The following is a 16,384-nucleotide window of genomic DNA, read 5'->3' on the forward strand; positions in this document are numbered from 1 at the left end:
ATCAAATATTTCACCCTAAACATTTAAAATATATTAAATTATTTAAAAATATATTGAATAAATAAAATTATACCAGTTTTTAGGATTATAAAGATGTTTTGCATTGTAACTTTACTTTCTATATAGTAATGTATAAATATTAGCCTATCTGGACACAAAGATTTTCTTTTTATTAATAAATGAAATAAAACTTGATAAAATAAATCAATGATTGAAATTACTACCATGGCCTACAGATGCATTTTTTTTTAATTAAAAATGAGTAATGATTTGGTAAGAGGTGCTTAATTGTGTTTGAAAACTATATTATAAACATATTAATAACATGGACATGTTCTTGATGGGTTTATGAGATTTATCGTATAACGCAACAATATTAAATTTTCATCAATTTAACTGAAACTTAAGCAGGAATCAATAATCTGCTCGACAGACAAACTAAAAGGCTGTTTCGGGAATATCATGTGACTAACAACACATTATCCACCAGCCATGTGCAGAAAGATGTCCATAAACTATTAATAAAGAGACTACTCAGTTCACAGCAGAATCAGCTGTTCTTTTATCCATAATGCTATAAATGCTCCAACAAAGTTTAAAAAGTGAGAGAGAGCCTAACCTTAATACTCGAACTCTGTCTTGGACAAGCAGTCTCAAAGCAGTCTTAAAAAGCAGGGACCATGCGGGAGGCCACAGGGCAGGGGCTAAAGCCCTACCCCCTCCACACCCTCTCACTTGACACAAAGGAGCACTCTTTAAGATAAATAGATAAGGCTCACTGTAGCTTCTTAACCTCCATCACAATAATTCCCCTCCTTGCTGCCTTAACTTGTCATTTTACCACTTAATTTACCAAGCATGCTGGTTCAACAAGCAAATGATGTGGAAAATATTTGCAAAATTCAGCTCTCCTCTTGAGCCTTTGTTGGCTTCCACTCAGGCCTTGTATTTCCCATCTGTTTTAGAGAGAGAGGGAGGATGGCGTGAACTCTGTGTTAGGTCATTTTTGCCGGGTTTCTGTGATTGGGAAAGAATCCACAGCACAAAAGCGAATCTTTGGAAAACATGAGTAAAGCTCATTAGATACAGTAGAAACAACAGCCCATCCAGTCCGTTTAACACAGATCTGGACAGATTCATAACAGGACAGACAAAGCAAACATGAGGAGGCCTCATGTTATTACAGAAAAAAAAAAAATATTCCGATTGGATTACGGTTGCTAGGAGACCAAGGGACCTCAGTTGGATACTTGACTAAACAAATTCCTGATTTATTCTGCACGTATCTCTACGGTCTCACCGATCTAATGGATCTATTATCATCTGTGAACATCCCTCTATTTGAAATCTCTCTTTAGTTTAATCTGTGTGATTAAAGGACATATAAAAGATAATTACCCAGAAATACTGATTAGATTTCCAAAATGTGTCATAATGTCTTAGAAACCAAAAGACCCTATGAGAGGAACATAATGATTTTAAAATAAGAAATTACAATGAGGTGAACTCATGTAGACTACCATTCAAAAGTTAAGTTAAAAGTCTTCAAATCATCTGAGAAGTAACGGAACAAGAACAGGAACAGGAAGTAAGCTCTATTAATAGCACATGACTGTATTTGTGCCGCGTTGCTATGACCTTGTTTACTTCTATTACTTGTACCTTGCATTAGCTAGCAGCTTTGATAAAGCACAAATTCCATCAAACCGAGGTCTGGTGCATAAGTGTGCGGATGTTATGGTAAGTTATCATTTTTATGATAACTACCATCAGACAAATTGTGATGCTGAAACCTAAAACGGACCCCAACATGTTTGAAAAGCAACAAATATAAGAAGATTACACATACTAACCCAAATCCAATATCCTGCATTTTATCGCGTGGTCAACACAGATGGCAGATATACAACAGATAGTGGAGGAGGTCTAAGTGCACACCGAGTGACTCTGGAAGCTCAGTTCCCTCTAGATTGAGATTCATAATGAGAAAGAGCAGAGTTTCTTCAGGGGTAACATGCCCTTCATGAGACTGCAATCAAGAAAACAATCAGCATCCAGATAAACTCTTTAAGACAAATCAATTGAGTGCATTTAAAGGCTGTGGCCTTTCACCTCTCAATGCTGTCTGAGCAGACAGGGGCATTACCTAGGCGATCACTTACATTGCTTATATTATTAAAAAGCAGCTCATTATAAAAAAAAATAAAAAATAGCCGTTTATCTACCAAATAGGTTATGGATCATTTTAAAATATCTCGTAATCTGGGAATCATAGACGAAATCAACAACGAAATAAACAGTACTGTTGCAGTAACATGGTATTTCAATACATGCCATGGACTATAATGTCATTTACATATGATATATTGATATACAGATCTGGAGATATTCGATTTTTTATTTCAGTTAACAACAAATATTGGATATTTAATTGCACATGCATTTATCCTATTTTTACATTTAGATCACCTTTTGCCAACATTTAATGCTCACTTAAAGTCAATATTTAAAAACAAATGTAATCTTAGCAAACTTCAAAATAAATATCAATTTTTCACATTGTTGTCTTGACTAAATTGACATGTAGCATATAAACTGACTTTCTTGGGGTCTCATTTGTAAATAGATTTATTCCAAATTGCACAAAATTGTAACATTTAAAGGGGTCCTATTATGCTCTTTTACAAAGTCTTGATTTTGTTTTGGGGGTGTAGTAGAACATGCTCTCATGCTTGGTCGCATTATTTTTCACATAATTCACATTATTACAATACCTTACTTCCCAGCCTGGCAAGATGAAACCTTTGAAAAATGAAATGTGTTGTGATTGGTTAGCTGTCCCGGTGCGTTGTGATTAACGAACAGCTTAGATGGCGTTTCAGTATTGTCCCGCCCCTTGCCAAAGCAGCAAGCCAATATTGCTATATCAATTCAGACCTTGAGAATATTGAACAAGAGGATCGCGCAGAACCTTTGCACGCACGGATATACAAGACATATTGAAGTGGTAATACAAGTCTTGATAATACAAGAAATATTAAAGTCGTAATTGTTGTTGTTTTTTTTGGCTAAATCATGTTTTAGATAGGATGTCAACATGTACTATGTACAGATAAGTGCAACGGTAATATGTATTATGTTTATTGTTCTTTAACTCTAACATTATAACATGAATTGCAGTGAAACTGTTATACAGTTCATTTGCAAAAACCGATAAACGCCACTTTCAGAAAAAATGAGCTGATTGCAGCTCATTATTCTCCACGTATAGCGCGATCTGAACCCTAAACACATTTAGTCAAAAAAGCAGGTATTTTCCACTTTAAAGGCATCGCGAGTTAACGTTTTACTGCAGAAGCGCCCTTGTTGTTTTTGAACAGAAGCCGATAAGTCCATTTTAGCAAATCAGCGCGCTGTATTCAGGTCAGGTGACAAGGCTACTTTCACTTTGAAAAGACGTGTGCTAGCTGAGAAGAGTTTCGCCAAAGCTGACTAAAAGTGATCGAGGATGGATCATTTCAACGAACTTCAGGAACCTGTGATCTCTTCTTCAGGGTGTAAGAGGAAAATAAAGGCTGAAACGTTTTCGTGGAACCTTGCAAAAGCAGCGCAACGGTGAGGGAAAAGCTCCGTGTATTGCGTGTAATCACATCCATAAATCTATGATCACAACAACACCAACCTTTGTCAGGCATCTACATTGTCATCTGAGGAGATTACAAAGATTAAACGAGTGTTTTTGTTTAACTCTGAAACATGAAATGTGGAGTTATCTGCTTTTGCTATAAAACAAACTTTTAATATGCAAAAAAAAAAACATACTTTTAATGAACTTTAATTTTGTAAATTACCTGTATTTGTTTAACTTATTATTACTTAATCAAAACAACCCAGCTACAGTTTGATTGATATTACTTGGAATGCAATGAAAAAAAGAAAAAATAAATAAAAATGGAGTTATCGGTTTTTGCAAATGAACTCTCATTTATTTATACCATAGTCCCACAGATTTAAGGAGCGGTCACTTTTCGTTCAATTGACTTCCATTCATACGCATGCAAATGCGTCAGACTGGAAACGCAAGCCCGTGCGAAACATTCGTGCCCTAACATACACACTGACTAAAATTCAAAAAGTGAAAAAGCATAATAGGATCCCTTTAACATTTATTTGTTATTGGTCAAAACAAAGTATTTGTTGTCCAATTGGCCACTAGAATTTGAATATTGGTGCATTGCAAATGTACACGTCACTCAAAAGTACTTACTTTAATAACATCATCGTAAAATAAATAAATAAATAAAACCAAGTCAGAAGAGACAAGAGCAAAGAAAACATTCCTATACCAGAAATACAAATAAGTTATAGAAAGATCAATCAAGTGCGAGCTGACACACTACCCAGGAAGCTACAGTTATGGTAAGTGAAAGAGCGCTTGACCTCTATGAGAAAGGACATATGACTGAGCGTAACACACTATCTCGGCTGTTACAGCATGATTTCAAGCACACGTGCTCATGAAAGCAAACCACACAAGCAGAAACAAACAACCCTGGAGGACAGCATGCACTCATATGTCTCTCTACAGATGCTTTCTTGGTCTCTAGGGAAGATCCAGCTGTCTGCGATTCATACGACTATGAAACAAAGGGAGAAATTCTTATATGCATATGATGCAATAAAAATTAGGCAATAACGCAATCTGTGATAGGATAAGAATCATGCACTTTCTGTTTCACTTCAGGTTTCTACATGATCCTCCATACAACGCAGTGTACAGGAGCAGTGCATAAGCAAAGATATTCTGAAGTTTAGTATGCATGAGATAGATTAAATCTGATCTGAAATCAGCAGAACTTTGGGATACACTCAGCTGTGAAAGTAGCGATGTTTTATGAGACAGAACACTTATGTTTTTGTCAATTATTCACTACATATTCAGCTGTTAACATTGTAAATCAGTGGAATTCTAACCTGATCTCACTGCAATTTGTACATATTTTACGAGGTGGCTAATTCGTACGACCTCACTCGTTCAAATTCAAACGATTTTTGCTAAATCGTACATATTTTACACATTGCCGATTCGTATGAATTTGTACGAATGACCTACACCTAACCCCGCCCCTAAACCTACCCGTCACTGACAAATCGTACAAAATCGTACAATTGAGGTCGTACAAATTAGCCACCTCGTAAAATACGTAATAATTCATCGTGAGATAGCATTGGGAATTCCTACACAATGACATCAGGTTTTGGATCACTGACTTGGAAATAAACTTAAGCAGCATGTTATTGAACAGTAGCTTTGGAAATATTTATATTTACGGTAATATACTTATAAGAGTCCATTGGGATATGTAAAATAGCGTTTCACGTCTTACATTTCATCATGTTTATTTTAGCATGGGCAGTAACATGGTCCTCTTGATGGGCACATGACTTGTGTGATATCATCACCAAAATAGTAGGACGAAGGGGTCATGAACTTTATTCCATCTGCTTGTATAGGGTATCACTGTCATTTTCTTCACTACACTACCTAGAACAACTAATTTTAGTATTAGAAGTGCATGTTTTCCATCTGATGAGGCTTAATATATTCTTAAAATCAAATTTGGGCTCGGAACTTAAAAGTATAGACAAATGGAGGACAAGTATTGCTTGTCACTCATTTACTGGAAAGGTCAAATAAGGTAACAGTTTCACCATGGGTTGCTGTAACATGAATGAAATCAAATCTTAAAAGTATTAAGAAATTAGATTCTATAATCTGCCTGGGTTGTAGCATGAGCTTATTAAAAGTTGCTTGCTGAAGTTTGTAGTTTGGCTTGAAGTCAAGTAATAGGATCATTGTTTCTCTACTGAGAGGAAAAATATAAGGCAGCCTACAGTGTTTCTTTTCTTTTTTTAAGTTTTTCAAAAAGGTGCCCTAAAAGTCCCTCAAAAAGAAGCTAACAACCCAGGCCTGGACCAGCATAGCAACATCTAGGTCTAGTTTCACAAACAGGGTTCAGCCTAAACCAGGATTAATTTGGACATTTAAGTAATTGTTCTAAACATCTTGAGGCAAAAGGCACTGATATATTTTAAGATCAGTTAGTGCAAGTTTCTTTCAGTTGAAACAGCTCGGGCTTACATTCTAGTCAAGGACTAGGCTTAAGCCTTGTCTGTGAAACTGGGGCTAAAGTTCAGGATGTGTCAAAAAACCTAAATGAGCTGGGTTCATAAACAAGTACAGCACATTTGGCCATCGTTAGGCAAGTTCCAGGCAGCTGGCTAGCTAGGCAGCTCACTAGATTTTGGGACACAGCCAGGAGGTGTAGGCTACTGGAGAGCCTTAATACACAATGTTGGCCATTTGCAATGGCTAACCATATTTATCAAAGTGTTCGTGTAGGATATATGATGCATGATATCCTACCATAAGATGAAGGTTGTCCTCTAAGCCAAAGTGAATAGTCCAGATCAGATGCAGGTTTACTTGAAAAGTCGTTAAAGTCGTTGAAGACAATCCTAGTTTTTCTAAACCAGCTAGATTTCAACCAAATGATTCGGTAGGCTATTTAACAGATATACTTTTTACGACGTAGTTGACTTTATTTCGTAATTATCCGAAAACAAAGCCAGCCGGCTCCTTTTCAAAAGACCTGCTGTGTGAACAGTAGCACAGCGATCCTGCTCAGTTTGGTATCTCTGTTCTTTAGGAGATCTGAGCATCTGTAATTCACCTCAACGAAGATCAAGCGAAAGAAGGACAAATAAAGAACATGTGTTTTTCCTAATGCTAAGGACGTTATGATGCCCAGAATCTCATCCGAAAAGCCGGTATCACGATCTCCGCCCCAGACTTTACTCTCTCTCTCTCTCTCTCTCTCTCTCTCTCTCTCTCTCTCTCTCTCTCTCTCTCTCTCTGAGCTTGACGCCACTCCCTCATCCTCACTGTTGCTTTTGAAACTCTTTCACTACTTAAAACATGTTGAAGACTAAATAATAAAATCAAATAAACTTTCATAATATTATTATACTGTACACACATTCCTTTCTCAGTATCCAAAACGAATTTTAAAATATATGATTACATTATATTAAACTAATTAATAAAATACAACAATGCAACAACATTAAAAATAAAGAAGCAGGTGTATTCAACCAATGGCTGGTGCTCTGGGTGCGCATGCTCAGTGGAACCTTAAACACAACAATGCGTCCTCTTCTGTATCCTAGCAACGAGGGACCGTCCAATAGTAGGGGTGTATGGATACTGCAAAGTTTAAAATAGACGAGAAAATGGCATGTGGATATTATATTTTTACATATTTAACATTTCAATATACGTTTTATGTAAAAATGCATTTATATTATACAATTGTAATTAAAATTGCCAAACGCTTTGTTTTTAGGGTTGAGGTGACTTCCCCTCACTCGAGTTGGTTTCGCTTCTGATCTTGTGTCCGTTTGTCAGTTGTCTACCGCGCGAAAGGAAACTTATGCAAACGACAATTACCCCGTATTTAAGCCCAATATATTGTTTAGATGTTTTAAATATGATGTTAATCGATCCGTATATGTAATATTGAACCGTTCCGCTGTCCGTATGGTCAGGAAGTTGTGTTAGTAGTTTACGTTGGAGCTCTCAATCATCTCACGTGAGTCTCAGGTGGGTTCCTGCATCTGACTAAATACATTTCAAAACTGGAATGCGTTTCAGATGCTTGTTTTGGCTTTAATGTCCACGCTTTTCATCACTGCATAGATGGAGAACTTTATTTTGTATGAAGAGATCGGGAGGGGTAGCAGATCTGTGGTGTATAAGGGCAGAAGGAAAGGCAGCATACATTTCGTGGCCATCATCTGCAGTGACAAATCCAAGAGACCCGAACTCACTAACCATGTGTGTACAAGCACAGCTGTTAAGATGTTTGTTTTGAGCAATGTTTTGCATGTTCTTTAAAGTCTTTACCTTACACGGTACTCCTGTGTTTGATACATGTCTCATTATCTCCACAGGTGAGACTTGCTCATGACATTAAGCACGACAATGTGGTGTATTTTTACGAATGGTATGAGACCAGCAACCATCTGTGGCTGGTGGTGGAGATGTGCACAGGTGAGATCCAGGGTCGTTATAGTAGCATACATAAATTATAGTAGTATAAATGCAAGCAAACTGGAGTAAACTATAGAAAACAAACTAAAGGAACATTGTTCATTTTAATTTAGTTTCACTTGATGTGACCAAAACTGAAAGAAAAAAATAATAAAAAAAAAACTGAAGACAATTACAAAAATACTATAAATTCAAACTATTACTACAAAGATCCCTAAACATTTATCTGTGCACTAAGTCTGCTTTAATCCCCTGTCTTGCTTTTTAGGTGTTGAAATCTAATGCTTATGTTTTGATCTTTTTGTTTGGCTTTATCTTTGTTGCAATTTACATTTTTTTTTTGTTAGGTGGATCCCTGGCAGCACTTATCGCTCAAGATGAATTCCTGTCTGAGGAAGTAGTGCGAGAGTTTGCCATTGACCTGATGAAAGGTCTTAAATACATCCACGACTCTGGCATTGTTGTCTCGGATCTCACACCTGCTAAGGTATAAGTATCACACCTGTTAGGTGATCCATCACAAATATGGTCATCCTGAACCAGTGTATGTACAGTGTCACATTACATCCTAAACAGAGTTTAACAGTGGGCTGCTGCTTTTTTTTAATTTTTATATTGTTTATTCAATATAACTTTATGCACCAGCACACGGATTTGACAACAATCCCTCCCTCCCCTCCCTCCAGCAACCTGTCACTCACATTAGATTGCAGAAATTAGCAAACAACAATAATTCAATCAATTCCTGATGGACAAAATCATTAAAATCCTGATCCTTTATTTTGAGAATCCAATTCACTCATTTAAACCATAACTGTGAAGAAAATATGGTGGAAACTTCTGTGTTATGCTGACTTGTAGCCCGTTCACATCAAGGACACCACACTTTTATAACTATAACGATATAGTTGTAAAAATCGTTCTCAATATTAACGAATAGCAGAGTTCCCGCTGATGAACGCTACAAACATTGACACCCAATCAGAATCAATCCTTATATAAGGAGCTCAAGAATTTAAAGCGGCAGACAAGAATGCACATAGAATAAACAGACGATCGTCCGCTGGTGTGGATGCTAATATCTTTATCTTTGTAGTAACCTCTATAGTTATCGTCCTTGGTATGAACAGGCCTTTAGACTATTTTCTACCCATTAAAGTCATAGACTTCATGATACCAAATTTTTACGCTGTTCTATACTTTAGTCCTTTAGTATGTACCACTTTGCCTTCTTGCTATTTTCCTTTGTCCTGTCATTTATTAAAATGTTTGTTTTTAATTTTTGTTTGGTTTTCTTGTGTTTGTTTGTCTACAAGCAATCTTAAGGTTGCAAAAGTGCTATATAAATAAAATAACTACTCATTGTTATTTAAACAAACACTAAACTACATGTGAGGACAAGGTTCGATTATGCTTTTAGTCTTCTTATTTTTGCCTTTAATTTATGCTAATGTCACTGTATATTCACACAGATTTTATTGGATGGACCGGGAACTCTGAAGTACTCTAATTTCTGCCTGGCCAAAGCTCAAGGAGAAATTCTGGAGGAGTTCTTCTCTCTCGTGATGGCAGAGGAGATGGGCGCTGGAGATGGCAAAGAAAACATTATCTCTCCGCGAAACATCAAGAACGGAATGAAAGGTTAGCAAGATTAATTATTTTCTATCAATCATTTATTTAATATGATGCAGATCTTCTATTAAGGTTTCAAATAGGCTGTAATGTCTGAACTGTGCACTTGTACGGTTTGTCATAAGATGTTGCTTTGGCAGGTTCTCCTGTGTATTGTGCTCCTGAGGTCTTGAGAGGAGCAGACACCAGCGTCTGCAGTGACCTGTGGGCATTAGGCTGCATCCTATATGAGATGTTCACAGGTTACACATTTCATTTTAATCCATAGCTTTTACTTTCTGGTTAGATTCATTTTTAATTTTTAATTTTTGGTTCTCTGTCTCATTTTCTTTTTTGTTTCCTAGGAAAACCACCCTTTGTCTCTGAAAGTATGACTGGTCTAGTTGATCTCATTTTAAATGAAGATCCTCCACCCCTAAGACAAAAAGGTTCGGCACCTCAGTTTAAAGATATTATACTGCTTTTAAGTGTTCTTTTTTTTTTAAACATTTAATAACATATTTTCTTTTTAAGAACCTGCTTTCTCACAGCCCAGTCCAGAGTTTGAGAACCTAGTAATGGGTTTACTTCAGAAAGACCCTGTGAAAAGGTAAAACATTATTTTACTCCGTCTCTTCTCATAGTAAAGGAAGTGTTAATCCAATATATTTTTTCTTGATTGTAGTCGGGAGACTGTTATTTCTCTTTTTGAATGATAATCACTTTACTCATTACTTACGAATATGAGATTGACTGACACCTCTTTTCAGTTCTTTAATTTCAAATCAATTATGCAATTCATAGTCTCAGACTTTTGCTCAGAGACCATGAATGATATGACCTGCAATAAAAGCATTCATTACTTCCACACTATTGAACCTGTCACATTACATTAGCACTGTAGCTTCATCTGTGAATCTCCTATATTACTGTCATCTGTAGGTTAAGCCGGGACCTATTATTATCGCATTCGTTCTGGAGGGAAGCATTTTCAGAGACAAACATCACTATGGGAAAAGAGCAGGATGATGTCTCACTGATATCCAGGTATATTTGACAAACATCCAAATATCAGTTTTGGTGCTCCTGACCTTGTGGCCCATGTCGAAAGCCCTTAAAGAGTCTGGTGTTTGTATATATCTCTATAGATGATCTTGTTTACAGATGCTCTCAGTCTAGTACTGATGCAGTGAGTGGGCAAACGGCCCTATTGCATACTTCATACACTGCCTGTGTGTTCAGCACAATGCCTTACACAATAAGCCTTTGTCCCACCCTAGAAAACACAATAAATGCAGGTTCTAAAAAGCTTCCTCGATGGTATTGGCGCTTCCTCCACTGGGAACAGATCACATCTGTTTCATTTGTTCTGGAGTCGTTTGTTTTATGACTCCAGGACAGTTATGCACACACATTTGTTATTTTAATTGCTATTAACTGTGAAGAGGCAGACGTTATTGATCATGTGATCAATGTAGGTCAGGAAATGATGACATTAATTTGTGTATGTAGATGTTGTAAAACAAAGCAAATTGGTTGAATATAGTACACTGAAAAGCTCCAGCGTATCTGATGAAGTCTGTAAGTGTGGAGTGGTGCTGACGTTGGGCTGTGATTGTGTTCTGAGCCGGTGTCAGCTGCTGTGAGTGGGCCAAGACAAAGAGCATTGTTATTTGACCTGCATATTTAAAGAATGAGGCCGACTTTCGTTTTGGAAGGATTATGATCATTATGATAATTTTACTTGTACAGAACAAGACATTAAACGAGACATTAAATAAGGGCACATTAAATTGATCATAAGTAGTGCTGTCAAACGATTAATCGTGATTAATCGCATCCAAAATAAAATATTTTGTTTACATAATTATGTATATGTGTACTGTTTGTTTATTATGTGTATATGCAGTATACATGTGTTTGTATTTAAATATACATAGTAAATATACACAGTATACGCTCATTATGTAAACAAAAACTTTTATTTTGGATGCGATTAATCGTTTGACAGCACTAATCATAAGTAACAGTGAAGAGTTACTTTTACAAAAAAACAACAAATTATTTTTAAAATCAAGTAAATGCTGTTTTTCGAACTTATTTATGTTGGAATCCTAAAAAACATACAGTTGAGCAGCAAATCTACATATTAGAAAGATTTCTGAAGGATCATGTGGCACTAAAGACGGTGAATACTGCTGAAAAGTCTGCTTTGCCATCTTGGGTATGTTTAGTACATAATATTTATTTTGTAAAATGAAAGAAAGAGAACAAAAGTATATCTGCTACGATTGTATGCAAAATAAATGCTTATTTCTTTTCTTTTAATTTTGGGGGAGAAATATGACCCATATATTTATATCAAGATGCGCTGTTTACTATGATTAAATGTCTTCTCAAATTGTTTTTTTTTTTTTTTTTTTTCAGCCTGCATTTGGCTCCTGTGTCTTCTCAGACGGCTGAGGAAGCCCAGATAGCACCTGCTGACCCTGCCAGCCCAAACCTCAGCAAGTCCTTCACATTAGGTAATGCAGGAGACATGAGAGTCAGCACGTCATGCTCCATTGCTACACTTCGTGTGCCCTCAAAGGGCCTGTGGATTTTATGTTCATGCTCTGTGCACGTGTGGCCACAAAGCACGTACACGTGTGAGCCTGTGTATTCATGTTCCGTTTGCCTGGCTGTACAAATGATATGTATGTTCAGTATTAAATCACACACGCACACACACACACACATCCGTACACTTAGGGATTAGATTGCTGCTGGTTAATACCTCCATTGCATATTATCAGAGGGGAATATATGACAGAAGAGTGAGCTTATGTAACTGTGAATCAACTGAAACACTTGTGTACTGTACATCATGTTAAAACTTAATCTGTCAAAAGGGGCTTCATTCAGAATAGTAGAAGTATTATAGTAGATTAATTGGGTCTTGATTTGTTACTCTTGATTTTGCTTAGCTTGCTTTCTTTGTTTTAGGAGCATGTTTTTGTCATGATGCCTCTTTCAGACCTTTTTTTTTGTGATGTTTTTGCATCATAGATAACGTCATAGAGTTTAGACCAAAGTCTGCGCTGGACATTGACACCAGAGAGGCGATTTTCCTCCTCAGGTACCTCAACTCACTCTCCTGTGTCTTAATTTATATATATTTGATCTCACACACATTTCAGCACTTTAATACATGTGGATATGGATCTTTGGACATGTTTTTTCTCTTAATGTACACTGCCAGTCAAACATTTGGACTCCTACACTCTCTCTCTCTCTCTCTCTCTCTCTCTCTCTCTCTCTCTCTCTCTCTCTCTCTCTCTCTCTCTCTCTCTCTCTCTCTCTCTCTCTCTCTCTCTCTCTCTCTCTCTCTCTCTCTCTCTCTCTCTCTCTCTCTCTCTCTCTCTCTCTCTCTCTCTCTTTGTATTTTTTTTTTATTTATTGTTTTTTTTTTTTTTTTAGTAATTACTGATTTCTATACTTTATAGTAATGGTAAAATCTGCTGTATGGGAATTATGCTGTCTAAAAATGTTAAACAAATAAAAACTTTTTTTAATAAAAAAAAAAAAAAAGATAAATATTTATTTGTATGCTGGACAATTGTTGGCTGTTTTTCCACCACTATCTGTTCCAACTCGCCCATTAAAATGTTTAAATAAAATTCAATTTTAGTTTTGTGAAGAAATGTATATGTTGGCACAATTTACATTTGTGTACAAAACTACCTCCAAGCAATTAGATGAAAGTTTTAAAATCACAAGAAACAAATTCAGTTAAGTGTGTGTAGACTTTTGGTCATGTGATATGTCATGAGGGGTGTTCAATGCTAGTATGAGGATATTCCAATGTATTTCAGTAGTTTTTGTATCTCTGAACAGCTCCAGACCAACTCCCAGAACAAGCAATACAGCTCGACAGACAGAAGACAAAGGCTCTGAAATTCAAGTGAGTTCACGAACAAAACCATACAGTCGTCCCAAAAATGTATTTGGACCCTTAAACCACACTTAAAACAGTATAATTTTCATTCCATTATAACAAAGTATCAAACCAAGTAGCATCTAAATAACAATGATTTTAGCTTTACTCAAAACTGACTTTAGTATTCTAAGACAAAGTTGCAATGACTTTTAACAAAATAGTCCCATAGTTATGGTAACCACAGGTGTATTTTATCACATCAACAACCGGAAAGTGCCCAAATACTTATTCAAATCCTAACACTCTTTTTTGTGAAATGTTTTTGTGACCTCTCTACATGACTGTGTGGCCAAAAAGTGTCTCTTTTGTTAAACTACTGCACCATCTACTGGACATATTCAACATTACAATATGTCACTACGTCATTATCCACACACTGACAGGGTCCCCTACACAGTGTGCACTGCTCTGTATTCTCTGCGCATGAGCTATCTGTTGAAGTTCACTTCACCTGACAAAATGTGTTGATTTGGAACATCCTGAAATGTCATCACAGACAAAGACCCAACTGCGCATAGTAGAGAAATTTGAAGTGATGACATTAACTTGTGTAAATGAATAGAATCGAATATAGTTGTGTATATAATACCTCCAAGTACATTTAATATAAAGTAAATTATATTAATTTAATTAATATAAATTGTCTTATTTAAGGGTGCTAAACCGAGTGATTTTAATATGAAAATAAATGTAATTTGTTTATATTAGATGTGTATATTATCACTTATTCCATGGTCTGTCTGAATACTCGATTCTGATTGGCTGGCAGGTATGCAGTAAAACCGTTTAATGCACAGGTAGTTCCAAGTCAGTTTAATCACCGTTCCATATTAATGCGCTATTATTACATGCATCACTCGCTCGCACACACTGAGAGAGAGAGGTCGGAGATCGTAGATTGCGCTGCACACACACATAAACTTGTTTTCAACGCTTCCCCGTGTTTTTTATTAATACAATAAAACAGAGATACTAGCTCGTTACAGTATATTATAAGTTATATTATAAGTAGCCTAGTTGTTTGTAGAGAGATACGCGCAGATGCAGCAAGCAGGTAGGCTACACACAACTTGCTATAATTATATAATACATGCTATAATTCATTCAAATAAATGTGGTCTACCGCACTATTTCATCTGTGTCTGATTTGAAGCAGGCAGAATGCTAAACCTAACAAACCGTGACTGATGAATATAGCTGTCATTTTTACCCATTTGGTCAAATATTGCCCTGCAAAGAGCAATACTAGTTCTAACTTGTCTATAACTTGGCAAATGACCATGGAATAATCAACGGCTAGTTGTGCATTAAAGGATTTTAAATGATTATCCCTTACTTATCACGTTACAAAATTGCTTATTTTCATATTTAACGTAAGAAGATTTAGTTTAGTTTAGCGCTGAGTTCACAGGTCAGATACCCGACTTTAAGCAGTGATTTAGATGTTATTTCCAAGTAGGAAGTGGGAAAAATCCTAATTTCGAGTTGTTTGGAAAGCAGCATTAGCTTTAACCATAATTAAGTGCACCTGAACCATTTAAGGATTACTAAGAAGTCCAATAGACCAGGCAGATGTACTGGAGCAGGTTGGAGCTAATTTCTGCATGAAGGTGTCCCTCCAGGATCAGGATTGGATAAACTTGCTCTGAAATGATTGCTCATGGTGGTGCAGGTTTTGCTGAAGTTATGACACCAGTGTTAAATAAATGAAAGGAGTATTTTGTTTGTGTGCTCCGTAGGAATCTAGTGTTATGGTGGAGGAGCAGAGTGACATGAATGCCTGCATTAAATCCCTTTTATACACAGACGGTGAGCTTACAGTGACTCCCATTATGGATAACCCAAAGGTAAAGAGACCTTGAGGATGCAAACACACTGCCACATTGCCATGTCTGAGGGACTTATTGTCTAAACTTTGTCCATATTCTAGAGTAAACATGAAAATGTTCTAACCAACACTGATGATAGTTTGCTGCCCTGTTTTTAGATTTTAAAGACGTCTCCAGTTCGTTTTGACCCCAAAACGCTTTGCGTACCAGCACACACAGGTAAAGCTAGTGTTTTTTTGATCACCTAAAATGAAAGCTATTTTTTCATGAATCGTACTGATCCAGTTTTTAAGATTGTTAGGTTTTAAGCTTACTGACACCATTGTGACTGGATTACTATCCTAGAAGGAGCATTATCTTTTTATCTTTTTGACTTAAATTCTCTCTCTTAGCTGAACGGTTGTCCTGTCTGAACTCAGAGGACTGGTCTCAGTTCCTGCAACAGGTGTGTGCTGTTCTGGAGTCAGTAGACCGGGCCGGATCAGCCAATGCCACAGCTCCACGCGCTAAACTTAACCTGCTCTGTTACCTGTGCACTGTCTGTAACCACAGAGAGACTGCCACACGCCTCATACACTCCCAGCTGGTAAGACACATGTGACACACAAGCTATTAATGTACATTTTCACAAAAACCATGGATGACCAGGTATCATGTATACAGTCAAACCAAAATTTATTCAGACACCTTCAGCATTTCTCACGTTATCACAAGTTTTGTTCTGTCTGTGGTGTAAAAAGGTCGCATTAGCAATTAAAGAAAAAAAAAAACACTTAAGCAAAACATGGTCAGATCAAAGTGTCTGAATATTTTTTACTGGTAGTCCACTGTATGAAGAATGTTTGGGTATAA

The 16,384-nt window shown here is 36.6% G+C and overlaps 1 protein-coding gene across 1 annotated transcript in view; it reads left to right on the forward strand.

The window, feature by feature from the left end:
• Positions 1-7,246: 7,246 nt before the first annotated feature.
• LOC306878283 (serine/threonine-protein kinase ULK4-like) overlaps positions 7,247-16,384 on the forward strand; it is a 221,934-nt gene continuing 212,796 nt past the window's right edge. The window contains exons 1-15 of the mRNA XM_079430532.1: positions 7,247-7,663; positions 7,760-7,897; positions 8,014-8,113; positions 8,461-8,600; positions 9,586-9,754; positions 9,886-9,987; positions 10,090-10,173; positions 10,259-10,334; positions 10,667-10,771; positions 12,152-12,249; positions 12,773-12,842; positions 13,601-13,667; positions 15,443-15,550; positions 15,691-15,751; positions 15,925-16,118. Of these exons, the coding sequence (XP_079286658.1) occupies positions 7,760-7,897; positions 8,014-8,113; positions 8,461-8,600; positions 9,586-9,754; positions 9,886-9,987; positions 10,090-10,173; positions 10,259-10,334; positions 10,667-10,771; positions 12,152-12,249; positions 12,773-12,842; positions 13,601-13,667; positions 15,443-15,550; positions 15,691-15,751; positions 15,925-16,118 (1,512 nt within the window). The 5' untranslated portion in view covers positions 7,247-7,663. The remainder of the gene's footprint in view (positions 7,664-7,759; positions 7,898-8,013; positions 8,114-8,460; positions 8,601-9,585; positions 9,755-9,885; positions 9,988-10,089; positions 10,174-10,258; positions 10,335-10,666; positions 10,772-12,151; positions 12,250-12,772; positions 12,843-13,600; positions 13,668-15,442; positions 15,551-15,690; positions 15,752-15,924; positions 16,119-16,384) is intronic.

The sequence above is a fragment of the Barbus barbus genome (assembly GCF_936440315.1).
Source record: "Barbus barbus genome assembly, chromosome: 12".
NCBI classification, from domain to species: domain Eukaryota; kingdom Metazoa; phylum Chordata; class Actinopteri; order Cypriniformes; family Cyprinidae; genus Barbus; species Barbus barbus.